At 38.2% G+C, this 13964-nt stretch overlaps 1 protein-coding gene across 1 annotated transcript in view; it reads right to left on the bottom strand.

Annotated features, from left to right (window-relative positions):
- Positions 1 to 616: 616 nt before the first annotated feature.
- KDM6A (lysine demethylase 6A) overlaps positions 617 to 13964 on the bottom strand; it is a 116064-nt gene continuing 102716 nt past the window's right edge. Inside the window, 8 exon segments of the mRNA XM_008633010.2 lie at positions 617 to 912; positions 3131 to 3301; positions 4231 to 4357; positions 9696 to 9837; positions 10995 to 11182; positions 12778 to 12892; positions 13872 to 13962; position 13964. The exon segment at position 13964 is cut by the window's right edge and continues 81 nt beyond it. Coding sequence (XP_008631232.1) covers positions 883 to 912; positions 3131 to 3301; positions 4231 to 4357; positions 9696 to 9837; positions 10995 to 11182; positions 12778 to 12892; positions 13872 to 13962; position 13964 — 865 coding nt within the window. The 3' untranslated portion in view covers positions 617 to 882.

The following is a 13964-nucleotide window of genomic DNA, read 5'->3' on the forward strand; positions in this document are numbered from 1 at the left end:
AATAGAAAAACTTTAAACATTAAACAATTTTAATAAAAGTTTCTGTACAATGCTAAGCAGTTTTATTTACATATAGAAAATGTAATAGGAGTAGTGTTTGAAATTACAGAACTCCTTAAAATTTCAATGGCAGGTAATCTGGAAAAAATAACAGCATTCCATTCACAAATATTTTCAAGCAATAAATATGTATTTATAAATAGTGTAAATTTACATCAAGATTAGAAACAAAAATCACAAATCTGAAGTTTATTCCTTAGTCTATGTGCAACCCATTTATCTTTGTGACTTGGCTGTTAATTGTTTTAAATTTTATTTAGGAACCAAAAGTGTAACCGTCATGGTTTCAAAACAAGACAGAAAAACATAAAAGCAGTAAAAAATTTATATCACCTAACTCTTCACATTAAAAAAAAAAAAAAAAAGAAAAAAAAAAAAGAAAAAAAAAAGTTGCCCAAAGAAAGACTTAAAATTTCTAACTACCTTACAAAGAAATGACCAGCTAAGCTAGTACTTTTTCCAAGGGAAATTCTGAAGGGGGAAAAATGGATGAAACCAACTCATCAGCCCAGAAACAGAGAAATACAAAAGAGGTGGTCTTCAAGTCAGTAGTCTGTATAATGTTGCCAGTTTTGTCAGATATATACAAAACATGGAATTATTTTTTTGAAGTACAGCTGGATGAGCTTTATTTGTTTTGAGTTCTGGAGTAGGAGGCAGTGCTCTCTCCTGTCCAGTTGGTTGACACTCCGCACTTGGAAGGTTGCATAGACACAGCTTTCAGCCAGCAGCCTTACGGGATAGCTACAAAAATCAGTGGTGCAGAACTGGGTCACTTCCTGAATATCAGAAAAGTTTTCATTTAATGTCCATGAAAAAATGTCAAGATGAGGAGGATGGCAATGGAGGAGCCTGAAAGAGAAAACATTAAATTACCTTTTCTACAACGGTGTAAAACTCTCGTGTTTAACCAAGACCTGCACAAACCGTAACCATGAGAGTTTAAAGTCACACACACTATTCTTTTTACACTTCAGGACTCTTTTGAGTGAATACTGGCATTTTTTTCCACCTTACTCAAATACAACGTGTATTTTATGAACACTCTGCATTAAGATTTTGCCTGTACTGCAGACTGGAGTATGCTGTGGGGATGTCTGTGTTAATATGATGTGAGCAGCCACTACAAGTCCCACTGTGGCAGCAAAGAGCTGCATGTGGCTCAGTAGAGATATATCTTTATACACTCTAAAACAGGGATTCTCAACCTGTTTACCAATGGGGAGATGGTCCATTTGTGGCTCTCCAAAGCCCTTGTGGGCTTCATTTTCCCTCCTCCCCTCTACCTGAACAGTAACATACCCCCCTGAGGTTAAGGTATCTGTGGAAAGGATCTCAGATTGGGGACAAAGTGCCTCAAGAGTGAGGTGTCTTGTTCCTGCCTGCCGTCAGGAGACAAGGTCTAGAAGACACCTAACTGCTTCCCAGCATTGCACTTTGTGGCATTCCATCAAAGTACTGAGTCTTTGATGGCATTTCCTCCTCTTTTCCTGCTAATTAGTGGAACACCTTCAAGAAGCTGCTCACAGTCTTTACAGACACTTTAGATCATACCAGAGTACCCAGCTATGGAACTCTAATGCTGGTTGATCCCTGTGTTTGCTCCTGGTACTTCACCCCAGTCTCTCTTTGGCCTATTGCACCTTTGCCAGTTGAGATTATCTTCATCCTGTGATTTACAACAAACCTTGACCCTCCTCTTACACCTGAGAGAGGTCACTTATAGGTGACTCTTCCCAATTGCATCTGTATCCCCTTGAAAAGAAATGAATGGCACACCAATTTCATACAAGAACAATTATCAATGTCCTTCAGGGCCCCAGCCTCAGGTTTTGGAGGGGAAAGGAGCTACTCACAGGCTGAGAACCCTTGTTCTAGGGACAGTATCATCACTGTTACCTATATAATGTATAAGCACAGACAACAAAATACCCCTCCCTCCCTCTCATGTCCATACAGAAACATTCTTCCCCATTTCCACTCAACTGGATGAAGTTTCTGAGAACAGGTGTTTATTTATATGCTTTTCTATAACAGACCATCACTTTGAAATTGCAGCATTTCACAGACTATAATGACAGTGACCTCCTAGAAGTGTGAACTGAAGTTCAACCAACCCAGGCTCTGTGGAACTAATGAAGAGAATTAAATTCAGAGGATATGGTCCCACACTCTGACCCTCGAGGCCTTAACTCAGAAGGTCACAACTTGGCATGCTACCAATACATGAAATAACTAAATACACGTTTTCTGCAGCACCTGGAAATGAATCAAAAGGCACAGCCCTTACTGGGCTGTCGTATTAAATTCAACATGAAATTCCCATAACACTTAGTCCAGTGTTTGTCTCCTTCGACAGAAAGCCAAGGCTTATAAATACATCCAGCATCGCTTTCATCGTGGTTACAAAAAAAAGCCATCTTTGCCTGGAACAATGAAACCTGGGTGAAATGTTAGGACAGTTGTGCTGACACAGTTCAAAGCAGGAGGCTGGCATATATAGCACAGAGCTATAATGGCAAAGAGGCTTTTTGCTTTAAATTGAAATGCAAAGGAGGCCCCAAGCCAAGAGACAGAACTGTTTGAGAGCATCCACTTGCTAAGCAGAAGGACAGTGCTGATTTGGGAGGGGATGGGTGGGGAAGGGGAAGGAAGGGTCTGAGTGCATAGGATGCTCTGCTGCTATACTGACTTCATACCACAACCAATGTATTAGAGATGCTCTTGAACCTGGTGCTAGTTTCTCCAAGCTTCACTGTCCTGATTCTTCCCATCTCCATCTGATCCAGTTATGGTCTTCAGGTGATCTCTATTGGATTTTTAAAGCCACAACTTTATGAATTGTAACATCATACTTTTCCTGAAAACTCAGTGGTTATGTTCTGCAGTAAGTTACTGTAGTATTTCACACAATTCTGACTCTTCAGGTTTTGTTCTGCAAATATCACATACAACCCAAACCTCCACTTGAATCAGAAAGTCCACGGCACTCATACAACGGAGCACCAAGACAGTCTACAACTGCTTTACAAATAATGTATTTATGCACCCACTTATTAATTTGACTTACTAATGTAAATTGATCATAGACTTGCATCAAGTCCTCCATTTTGTACTGTTCTAGCACCACAAAGTTTTCCAGGTTCGTGCTTATCTTTCGTGCACAGTCTTGGCAATGTACAACATAGGTCTTTCGAGAATTGCTCTCACTAGTGACAAAAAGCAGATCAAAGACTTCCACCTATTAGACAGGAAACAGAAAACCAAGCGTTACAATTTCATTTTTTCAAAAGTTAAAACCATGAAAACTGCATTTTCTTCCCGATTTACAACCTTACCCTGTGCATGCAAAGAGAAAAATTAGATTTGTTCAGGGAGAATCTATTCTCCTAAGGCTCGGGCAGAGAAGTGAAACAGTGTAAAACCACTAATATTACACTTAGGATGTCTGCATGAACAGCGCCACGGGAAAGCTTTGTGTCAATATTGACAAAGCAGGATTCATTTGCTGAAGAGGGGTTACTCAGTAAGGTGGGGATTTAAAACAATTATACCTATTATTCCTTTTTACTGTCTGCTAAAGAAGTTTGTTATTTATTTCCTTACTACTGAACCACACATGCTCATCCTGCCCAAGAGGCTCTGTCAGAGGAAAACTGATTTTCAGGGGGTAGGCAAATGTTACTTTCTTTTAAGCTTCATGAAAACTATTATCCAATAGTTTAAAGCAACTGTTCACGGGAAATAAAATTAAAAATTTCAGCAAAAAGGTATGTTCTGCAGAAAAAAAGGACTTAAATTCTCTCTCTTCTGGGTGTGTTGTTGACTTCTGAAATGAAGACAGATACACCTTTAAAATGAAGCTCAGCAGATCAAATTTTATGCAGGAAGGGATAACAACATTTTATAATAACTGAGAATTGAAAATCGACCTAGTGAAAAACAATGTTGTGGAAGTACTGTGAGAGACCCTTCAGCAAAACACAGCCTGTCTAGAAAAACATCTGGGTGAGCTCCTGGAAGGCAGTGCTGCATCACAAAGATGTGCTTACAGCACAGAGCAGATGCTGCAGCTTAAAAGAAAACTTTAAACATCATCAACAACAAAAGACAGGGAAAAATTTAAATAAGTATTACAGGAGTAGATGAGCTCAACACATTTTTACTGACCTCACAAATGCTACAGTAATGAGCTGGCTCGTCCTTTGCTCGTCCGTGCCAGACAATCTCCTTTCCTGCAGCAATCAGAGCTTCCCTCAGTGTCTGACACTGTTTGAGAGTTCTTAACAGGCAGTACCTGCAACCAAAAGCAGTTGTGTGTTCAGTTCAACATTCAACTGTAGAACAAGACTCAAGCAGGCTTCAATTTCTTCCAAGACCCTGTATTTGGACCTTGCTCTTCCTCTGGGATTTCAAGAACAGCTGCCTAGAAGGAATCACTGGACTCATGGCTTAGGGAGAAGTCAGACCTTGTGCTCATGGATCTCTTTCAGGACTGCCCCATGCCCTGCAAACAGGCTGTGCCTTTCATTTTTGACTGAAACACATGAATGCTCTTTTAAGCACAATGAACAATGTGTTTTCAAAAGCAATCCACGTATTTTATTCTGAACCATAAATTTGTCAGCAAAAAGTCAGCTTGAACTGCCAAGTTCAACATAGCTGTTTACATTCTGTGTGACTATAGCCTGATCCAAAGGACTTTTAACATCCTAAAACCCCTGTTACTTCCTCAGCACTACTAAGCTTTATTATCCCAAGTTTTCTGAAACTCCAAGTTCTGCCAGGAATCACTTTCCACAAAGTGGAAATAGAATCTATGAACATGTATCTTTTCCCACGCAAAAGGAAAAAAAACCAGGCAGGTTGGTATTAGGAAAAAAAAATCAACACAAAAAGTAATTCTAAAACTTATTTTATGACTGAAGAAAAGAACTGTTCAAATGTCAAATTAAAATCCAAAATTCCCTGTCATACCCCCTGTAAAGGCAAAAAAAATTAAATAATTTTATTGTCATAATTTTATACAGTTCTCTTCCTTACAAGAAAATGTAACTTGTTTTCTAGCATTTTATAAGCTACATATGTTCTTCAAAAAAAGCAGGCAAAATATGTCACCAGATTTCTAAATTACAATGTTATTTACAATAATTTTAGCTCTCAGCTATCCTATTTATTTGAGCTGCAGCCTTTGCAGCCTTTAATTTTCTCCTCCACAGGGTGGTTACATTACATGCTCATTAGACGCAGAAGGAAAATTGAAAAAAATTAAGGGTAAAAACAAACATTGGACAGGAAACAAAGTGCTCAAGAGTTCTTATCAAATGTTTTCAACTTGATCCTTTTCCAATTTTAAAGCCTGAAACATGTAACACATATATTCTCTATTTAAAAAACCCCACATTTCTTTTATGTGTTTCCAAGTAGTTAACAGAATCTCAGGATTTTGAAACACTCTCCTCTTGTTTTACACTCATACTGTTCATCTTCACTAAAAACAATGGCTTCACTATGGCTTCACTAACACCCTCACTGTAAGGATAACACAAAACTGAAGTGTGTTTCTCTGTGAAACATCTTATTTTCATATACCAAATTTCAAGAAAATTATACAGCTCATTAAGCTGTAACTCCTTCAACACTTTTCAAGTTTGATGTGAATGTGAGTTATGATGTTAAGGCCAACCACAGGTGATAGATTAAGTATTAATTCACTTGAGTGTTGGGTTATTGTGCTCCTGACAAGCTCAGTAACTTTGGAAAAGCATGCATTTATGCAGTACAGCCTGATTTCAAATAAACTTAAAAGCTACTATTCTTCTCTTCTGCTGTTACCTGGAAAAATCTTTGGGCATCCCAAAGAGCAACAGGAAGCACACCTGCACACTTGCCACCATTGTTCTCCACTCCTGACTTCCAAAGTCTTTTCAAAGTGTTATTTTCAAAGTATTTTCTATTGTTACAGTTGTGAAAAAGAACTGCCCAGAATGTAACCCACTTATAACACTATTGCAATGCTTGCCAAATTTGCAAACAAAGCAGAACACAACAGCTTGAAGGTGAACTCGCCCTCCTTGGATAAAATTCAGGTCCTTGTAAAATGGCACTAGAAAATGTAAATGTTAACTATTTCATGTGTTTAAGGATGGGAGAAAGGATACAAACTATCACTGTAGAAACACAACAGAATTTCCTGAAGTTTGGGAAGCCTTAAGAAAGCCAAAAAGGTGCCCAGCAAAGTGACAGTGTGCAAGTTCAGTGGGGTCAGCTTTTAGTATTGCAGGCCTGTTTTTATTCTTGTACAGCGAGAATTCAGTTGGAAGAAAATCTAGACCATTCCCCTCTCAAATTCTCTGCAGGTATGGCATAAAGATATGAGTAAATCATGTCCAGTCAAATTAGAATATTTAACAGAAGAGGATTTAAAAATGGACATAATCCTGATTTATTCTAGAAGGGCAGTGATAAACCCATTTGAATATTTAGATATTCAGTAAAACCTTTCAAAAGTGTGGAGACCATCCCAAAGGAAATGCAGAACTGACCTCTTTGTACCTTCCAGTAATAAATCTTCCCTGATACTGAAAAGTATTTCACCTAGCTTCATGATTTTGTGCAAAATAATTTCTCCCAAGTCACGTTCTTTTACATTTCTGAAACTATTTCTGTAATAGAACTTAGTATTTCAGTTACTTTGGAATTAAATTTTTAAGCCTTTATTACTATGTTCGCTCTACCTCTAAAATTCTTCTCTTCCTCAGATGCATTTATAAAAGTCCTTCTGGCTTCCATCTAAGAGATTTGCAGTTAATTTTTCTTTTCTTGAGGGTTGTCCTCCCTCAGCCAAGTTTTAAATCATTTTTTCTGCTGTGTTCCTGCTCACAATTCTACTGTTAAAATCAAATCTTTAAAAAACATCTCATGAGAAAGTCTCAGGTTTTGCTCTTTGACTTTTATCTAGCAAGACAGCACTGAACTGCACATTAACTAAAAATATAACAAGGCATCAAATTTTTTCCAAAAGCAAAGTTTCCTTCTATTCCTTTTTCCCTTCTGCCTCTCCATTTCTTTTCATCACTAATCTTGTTTCCAGTATTTATCTCTATGCTCAAATTTTAGTTTATTGCCTCTGCAGTGGTTACTCTCACACAACCCACTAAGATGTACTTGTATTTATTTTTCAAATTGAATTAGAAGCTAGTTTTTATCCTTTTCCAAGAGCTCATCTTTTGTACTATGCTGATACCTAAGAAGCCTCAGAGACAGAAGTCCAAACTACCTGAACACTTTATGTATCTTTGACATGCTATTTTAGATAGACCTGTGCTTGGCAAAAAGATGACAGCTGTGTCACTTGTTTGTATTTCCTGATGACAAATGAAGCCAGCTATCCAAGATGAAATTCAACCAGCTCTATCAAAAATTACATTTTTTTCCAGCATTTTTATACACATGTATACACTCACATATATGTAGCACACAAATGTCTCTATTCTGTACCCAGAAAAATCCAGGTGCAGTGGACAACAGCTACTGGCCAGATGGTTTTTCCTGCAGACAAGGAGTCCACAGGAAAATGATGCAACTGCTTTCCTATCTGAAGGAAATTCATGAAGGTTTCTGCATTCCCAGTATGTTTACAAAGCCAAGGTCAGACACCAGGCTGTGGTGCTACTGATTTCTAGGAACTGCTATTCCATAACTACAGGAGTGACCACAACAAAAAGTTATCTCAGGCTGCTGCTACTGGACATTACAAACCAGAGCTGATCATCCCCCTTTTCCCCTCTGCACCCACAGCAGGAACTTGAGATCTGGCTGACAACTGACCTGGATGGGGGTGGCTTAATCCAAGAAAACTGGAAATGGTTTCAGTAGATTGGAAAAAGCGAATGCAGGCACGCCCGAAGTTTCTATGTGCTCCTCAGCACCTCTGTTTATTTGTGATGTACACCTAAAATTTGAGTCTCTTGCTAGAAAAAGCTGAGCTGCTGTCAGCCAGCAAGACAATAGCAAACTACCATTTTGTCCTCTGTGTTTCTTCTTAACATTTTAAGTGATTCTCTTGGAGAAGGATGCTGTGCTCAGTCACATTTTTCTCCTTTTAAACCCAAACCATGGCAAATGCAAGATGCAAGTGGCCAAAATATCAAAATCGTATTTTGTCAAGAACATTCCAGAACTCCTCTGAGCTTTACAATAGATGTCTGCTGGGCTTTATTCATATTTTACATAAATAAAGATAAAAGTGAAGCCTGTGGATTTGGTATTTTTAAATGGACTTTTTGGCTTCCTCCCACACTCTCCTGCATTTTCCTCTGTTTCTCATTTCTAACTATTTGGTTTCTCTTCTCCTTTTTATGACAGCTGGCATTGGGAATATGAGCACTAATTGCTTAATTGAAGGGGCAGGACTGCCAGGCCTTCAGCAAATACTTTCTTTACCCTAAGTATCAGTTCCTAGATTTTAGGAAAGTATTCACACACAAATACTACCCTATAACCAAGCTTTAGAGTGACTACAAACCTCCCTGTTGTCAACTTCCAACATTCTCAGTTCTTACGAATTTAACATTTCCCAATGCCACCCTTCTGCAACAGATGTTCAAGCCTAAATTAAATTCCTACTGTAAAAAGGTGTCACACTCAGATGTCACCAATAAATCCTACTGGGGGAAAAAAAGACACTCTTTTTCTTTGCCCTTTTTTTCACAAGTTAACTTACCCATCTTTTAAAGCCCATTTCAAGGCAAATAATAGAAGCATTCAATGCTTCTTGATTCAGTATGTTGGTGAGACTAAGAAGGGCTCAGAAATGCTTTGGTAGAGTCAGGCAAAGCAGAGAGTGTTGCTACCAAAGGATTCTCATGATGAGTAATATGCTTTGGAATTCATTCCCTCACTTTCTTTAAGACAAACCTATGTTATATGCTGAAATGTTCATTCATTCCTCAACCTCAGTATGGTGCTGCAATATGATTTACATTTGCTTGAAGATGCACCCTTTAAAGAAAATCACTACAGATGCTTGAAGCCTGGAATATTCCTGCATTTTGGAATATGCGTATGAGAAATGTCACTAAACTCAATTATCATTTTATACATCAATCAATTCATTGTTCACAAGAGCAAAGGGAAGGAGGCACTCAAATTCCTACTTGTCTTTATTTAAAAGATTTATACTGGATCTACAAATGACAGCATGAGAACACTAACTACAGTTCTAGAAACGTAGAATTAAGTTACAAAGTTAGGCTGTAAAAATGACTGTATATTCCAATTCTAATATTTGGATTGATGACCTAATTTTCTTATTTGTGATGATAGGTACTCTGAACAGCTGCTGTGATCAAAGTCAACTCTTTCTGAATTATAATTGCTGAATTAAGTTTATGGCACATTTAACTAAAAAGTTACTTAGATGATTCTAAAGCTATGCAACAATTAACATCACATAAAACATAATAAAATTAGGGATACCTATAAACGCTGTGTGCAAAAAACAGAATCTAAAGTAATTTTGGTTTGGTTCACAGGAACTGAAAAGTCTTGCAAAGAATTATTTATAAATCAACCACTGGTTTATGTGTGAAGAGAAAAAGGGCACAGCAAGTCCTCAAATAAACAAAACTTACTTTATCATTTCAAAAAGCTTTGGATCTGAGACCTTGATATTCCGAGCCATATTCCATGAAAGGTGAACCATGGGTACTATGGACTTCACGCTCTGCAGCTTATTCCACTCGTACCGTTCCACTGCCAACTTGTACTGACAGGCTGCACAAACACAGAGTTACAGAAGCAATTAGGTTAAGGAACAATTATCAACCAAGATCCCTCTGTTATAATAATAATTTATATCTTTTAGAGCTAAACTTCATTTTCAATGAGCCATTCATTCCAATTGCATTTCCATTCTTTAAAATGTCTTTTTAAAAAAAGTGTATTTATGGTGCTGAAAGAACACGCAATACCAGAGCAGCAACAAATACCTGTGAAGACAAGTTACTGACAAGTATTCCATTTCTTTGTGGAACAGGGAACAGTATTTAAAAAATGGTTCATTAGTAGACTTTCAAATATTCCAGATTAAAAAAAAATTCCAGATTTGAAATGTCTGCATCTCACTCTATTCACAATTTATCATGATTTTACACTGCTATGGTATATAATCTCTTCTTGAGAGAAGAAGTGAGTCAGACTTTTTCATTAAGCAGCCTACTCACTCCACCCTTCTTTTAAAAATGTTTTACAAAATTTACTGTCACTGAACATGAGAGGTCTATCAGTCAATCACACAAACCTAGAGATACACTCTTTATTGCACCATATAAAGACACATTTTAAACTACTCAGGAAAACAGAAGCTTTTTTGGAAGTACATTATCTTCAAATGCATGAGAGACTCTTGTTTTAGCTGTGGAATTTCCTTCCACACTCACAGACAAAAATTCTCCAAGACCATGGTTCAAAACTAAAGGCTTCTAGAGCAGTAGGTCTGAGAAACCTAACACTCCTTTATGAACTAAATTTTGCAACTGTTTGCATTTTCTGATGCTCTCGCCAAACTGTCCCACCAATATCAGAGGACTAGTCCTTAAATTCATATGAAAGCCATAGTGAAGCTTGCTGTGTAGTACAAATTTTGGGAGAAAAAGCTAAGAAATGGCCTAAGAAGACAGTGAATTAATATACACATTTTGTTTTTACAAGCCCATTCAAAGCAAAAGTGCCAAGACTGCATTTTTGCAGCTTTCTCTTCCTCTTACAATGGAATTATTTAAAGTTTCAACACATCATATTTTAAAAATACAGCCCACTGGGGTTTTTTATGTAGTAAAGCATAACAAGTTAGTAAGAACTGGCAGGTTCAGTGCCATGTGCAGTATAATATTACCTACACATAGCTCAGCACAGGCATTGCTCGCACATACCTGTGAGAGGGCCAACGTTCCATGCGATGTTGTTGCACCAACCAATAGCCTGAACCCAGTGAACAGTGCCAGCATTTATCCACACCAAATCCCCTGGTCTTTGAATAAATCTATAAACTGGGACATTGGCTTCATACAAATCTTCCAAGTTTGGCCACCAAGATCCCATTAGGAAATTCATATTGTTCCTGAAACAAGAGGGAAGATGAAGTCTTCAGCATTTACCAATGGACACATTAGTGGCAGATACTTCAATGCAACTGCCTGTAAAAAATGACCATCACCATAAATGTTTTCTGCAGCTAATGAGTGACCCACAAAGAGCAGTCAAAATGAAAGTGTCATGTACAAAAATTCCTGATCATAATTCCACATTTCATATCCATCAATACATTAGAACACCTACCCATCCATCTGCCCATGTGAAGTCAGTTTAGAGCTTCCAGTTAAGTTCTATTTTCCTTTAAGTTTCCCAGTATTTTATGGATGCTGAGGCAGACAGACCCTTGGTCAGATCTAGTGTGGCACTGGTGCCCAATGCTGTTTCCTTTCATCACTCACTGATCTGCTGTACAGACCACACCAGCTCCCAAGGATGTTTTCTGTTTTGAACATGTACTCACACTGTCTGTGCATGCATGTGAAGCTTGCCCATACAACAAGCAACCTCTTGGCAACATTTTAACTGTGATCCATGGGTCTGTGCTCTCAGCCAAGAAATGCTGACCTCTCCTGAGCAGCATGGAAAAACTCCATAATCCGTATGGATTTCCTAACTATGAACTTTTCCCCTCTGGTTATGCAAAATCCACACTCCTCTTCCATCCTTATCCCAATATTATACTGTTTTTACACTGCACCAAGAAAAGATTATTTGCAATGCACAGTTTTCAAAGACAATTAAGTGCCTCTGCAGAAGCACTGTAGATATTCTGTGAGGTTACCAAGCTCTCAGTTCCTCTGTCAGCCTCAGAAGAGCAGTGACATGTGAGTAAAAAGGCCTGTTGTGCCAGAGATATGGCAATTCCATCAGTGGAAATTACATTTTTAAGATGGCTTATCTTTCTAAGGGTGGATGAAATAAGAACAGCTGTCAGTAGACAGGCAGAAAATACAGAGACACTGAGATGAATTTGCAGAGCTCTGGAAAAGTTCTGAAGTCAAGAGCTTAATCCAGTTTCAACTGGGTAAGAAAAACCTTCTCCCATACAATCAACCTCAGAGGCTCCTGCCTGAATATTGGCATGATTAGGGAATACAATGATGCTCCCTCTTTTTCATGTGTGTCCATGTACAAACAAGTATTGTTCTGTCTGTTTTTAAAGCAACCACTCTACACAAGACACAGCACAGAAATCCTAATCTTACAGCTGTAGTTCCCCAGTGCTCAGGACAGCTCAGCTTTTCCAGGGAGTTACAGATACGTCAGTCTAAGCAAAGCCTCCCATGATGCCTCCTGGGGTCTGAGCAAATTATGCTTTCCCTCTAAATGCAACAAGAAAACATGCCAAAATACCAATGACTCTGTATTTGCTTCTGTCAAGAGAATTCTGCTTTCTGTTTTTGTTATAGGCAATCCAAGTTTCTGTACATTGTACAAATGCGGTATTTTCTATGAACTCTTAGATTTTGCATTTTGACCTACTTTAGAAGAGACTTTTCTGACTACATGGAAAACCCATAAAATAATGTCCCCTTAGAACACCCTCAGTAGTTTCCCCCCTCAGGTCTGAGAAAGGCACAAAAAATTTGGTAAAACACAAAAATAGCACGTTCAGCTTACTTTTCACAGAAGTCATTCATGACACCCCAATAGCTTTCAGGGACAACAAACCATTCACAGTCACCTGGACCAATATTTATATTTACTGAGCAAAAGTTGTTATTTTCTTGATGACCTGAAATTTAAGAGAAAAGTAAACACACTTTATGTAAGGCCTTTCTATCAAAACAATGCCCTGAAATGCAAAACCACAACTACTAAAAAAACTTACACCACAGTTCAAGTATTTTTATATATTTTATATGACACTTCCATACACTATTTAGGTGCTTCACACAGCTAAGCTACCAGTGACATGAGAATTCTGCTTCTGTTCATTTGTGGAAAACAGAAAGTTGGAACCACCCATCTTGGGGATCTGACCAATATTTCAGCAATTCCCTTCCTGTAGAGATAAATACTTCAAATGCTCAGATTTTGGGTTTCATGGTATCTCCTGACAGTCCTGGTCAGGTGCAAAATTTTGTGACTTCAGGCACTGAACAGACAAGGAGTACAAAAATCTTTCTGAAAGAGATTTCAAAATCCATGTAGAAATGCCCAGTATTTTATCTTCTTTTGACAGCAGGAAAACTAAGCCATAATCCCTAATGGAATTTTACGAAGTTGTACTTCAGAAAAAAACAGACCCTGAAATTTAGTCCAGATTCCTCAAGTCTCAGTCCAGGGCCCCAACACAACATGATTCATCATAGAGGGTTGAGTCCTGTTCTCAGACAGTAAAAATGTAAGAAAGTGGAAGTTACTGATTTCTATGATTGCACCAGACTCACTTGGGAAGCCTCTAAAAACTTCCAAGGTATGTAAAAATACAAATACTGTCCACATATATAAACCCAACCTTCTTTATCTCCTTAAAGAATCCAGTATTGCATGCAAGAGGTCGGCAGGGCAATTCCCTAGCACTGCAGGAATCAGCAATTTCCACTATAAGCACTTTGTGCACGCAGAGTTCAGTTAAGTGAGAAATATAAAAATACTGAATATGTAGATTTATCAAGTTTAGGCGTGCTGCAAGACATAGGAAATCTGCAGTGCAGTTAAATCCAACGCCCCACAGTAGAACCTGATTTTTTCATGCAGATTATACTCACCTGGTGTCCTGCTACCTGGAACCTTCATGTAGAGCTGCACTGTGTTCATGCCCAGGATGGTATGACCAACATGGCTTAGAAGATTTCCTGCTG

Source organism: Corvus brachyrhynchos, unplaced genomic scaffold, assembly GCF_000691975.1.
Source record: "Corvus brachyrhynchos isolate BGI_N302 unplaced genomic scaffold, ASM69197v1 scaffold34, whole genome shotgun sequence".
Taxonomy (NCBI): Eukaryota; Metazoa; Chordata; class Aves; order Passeriformes; family Corvidae; genus Corvus; species Corvus brachyrhynchos.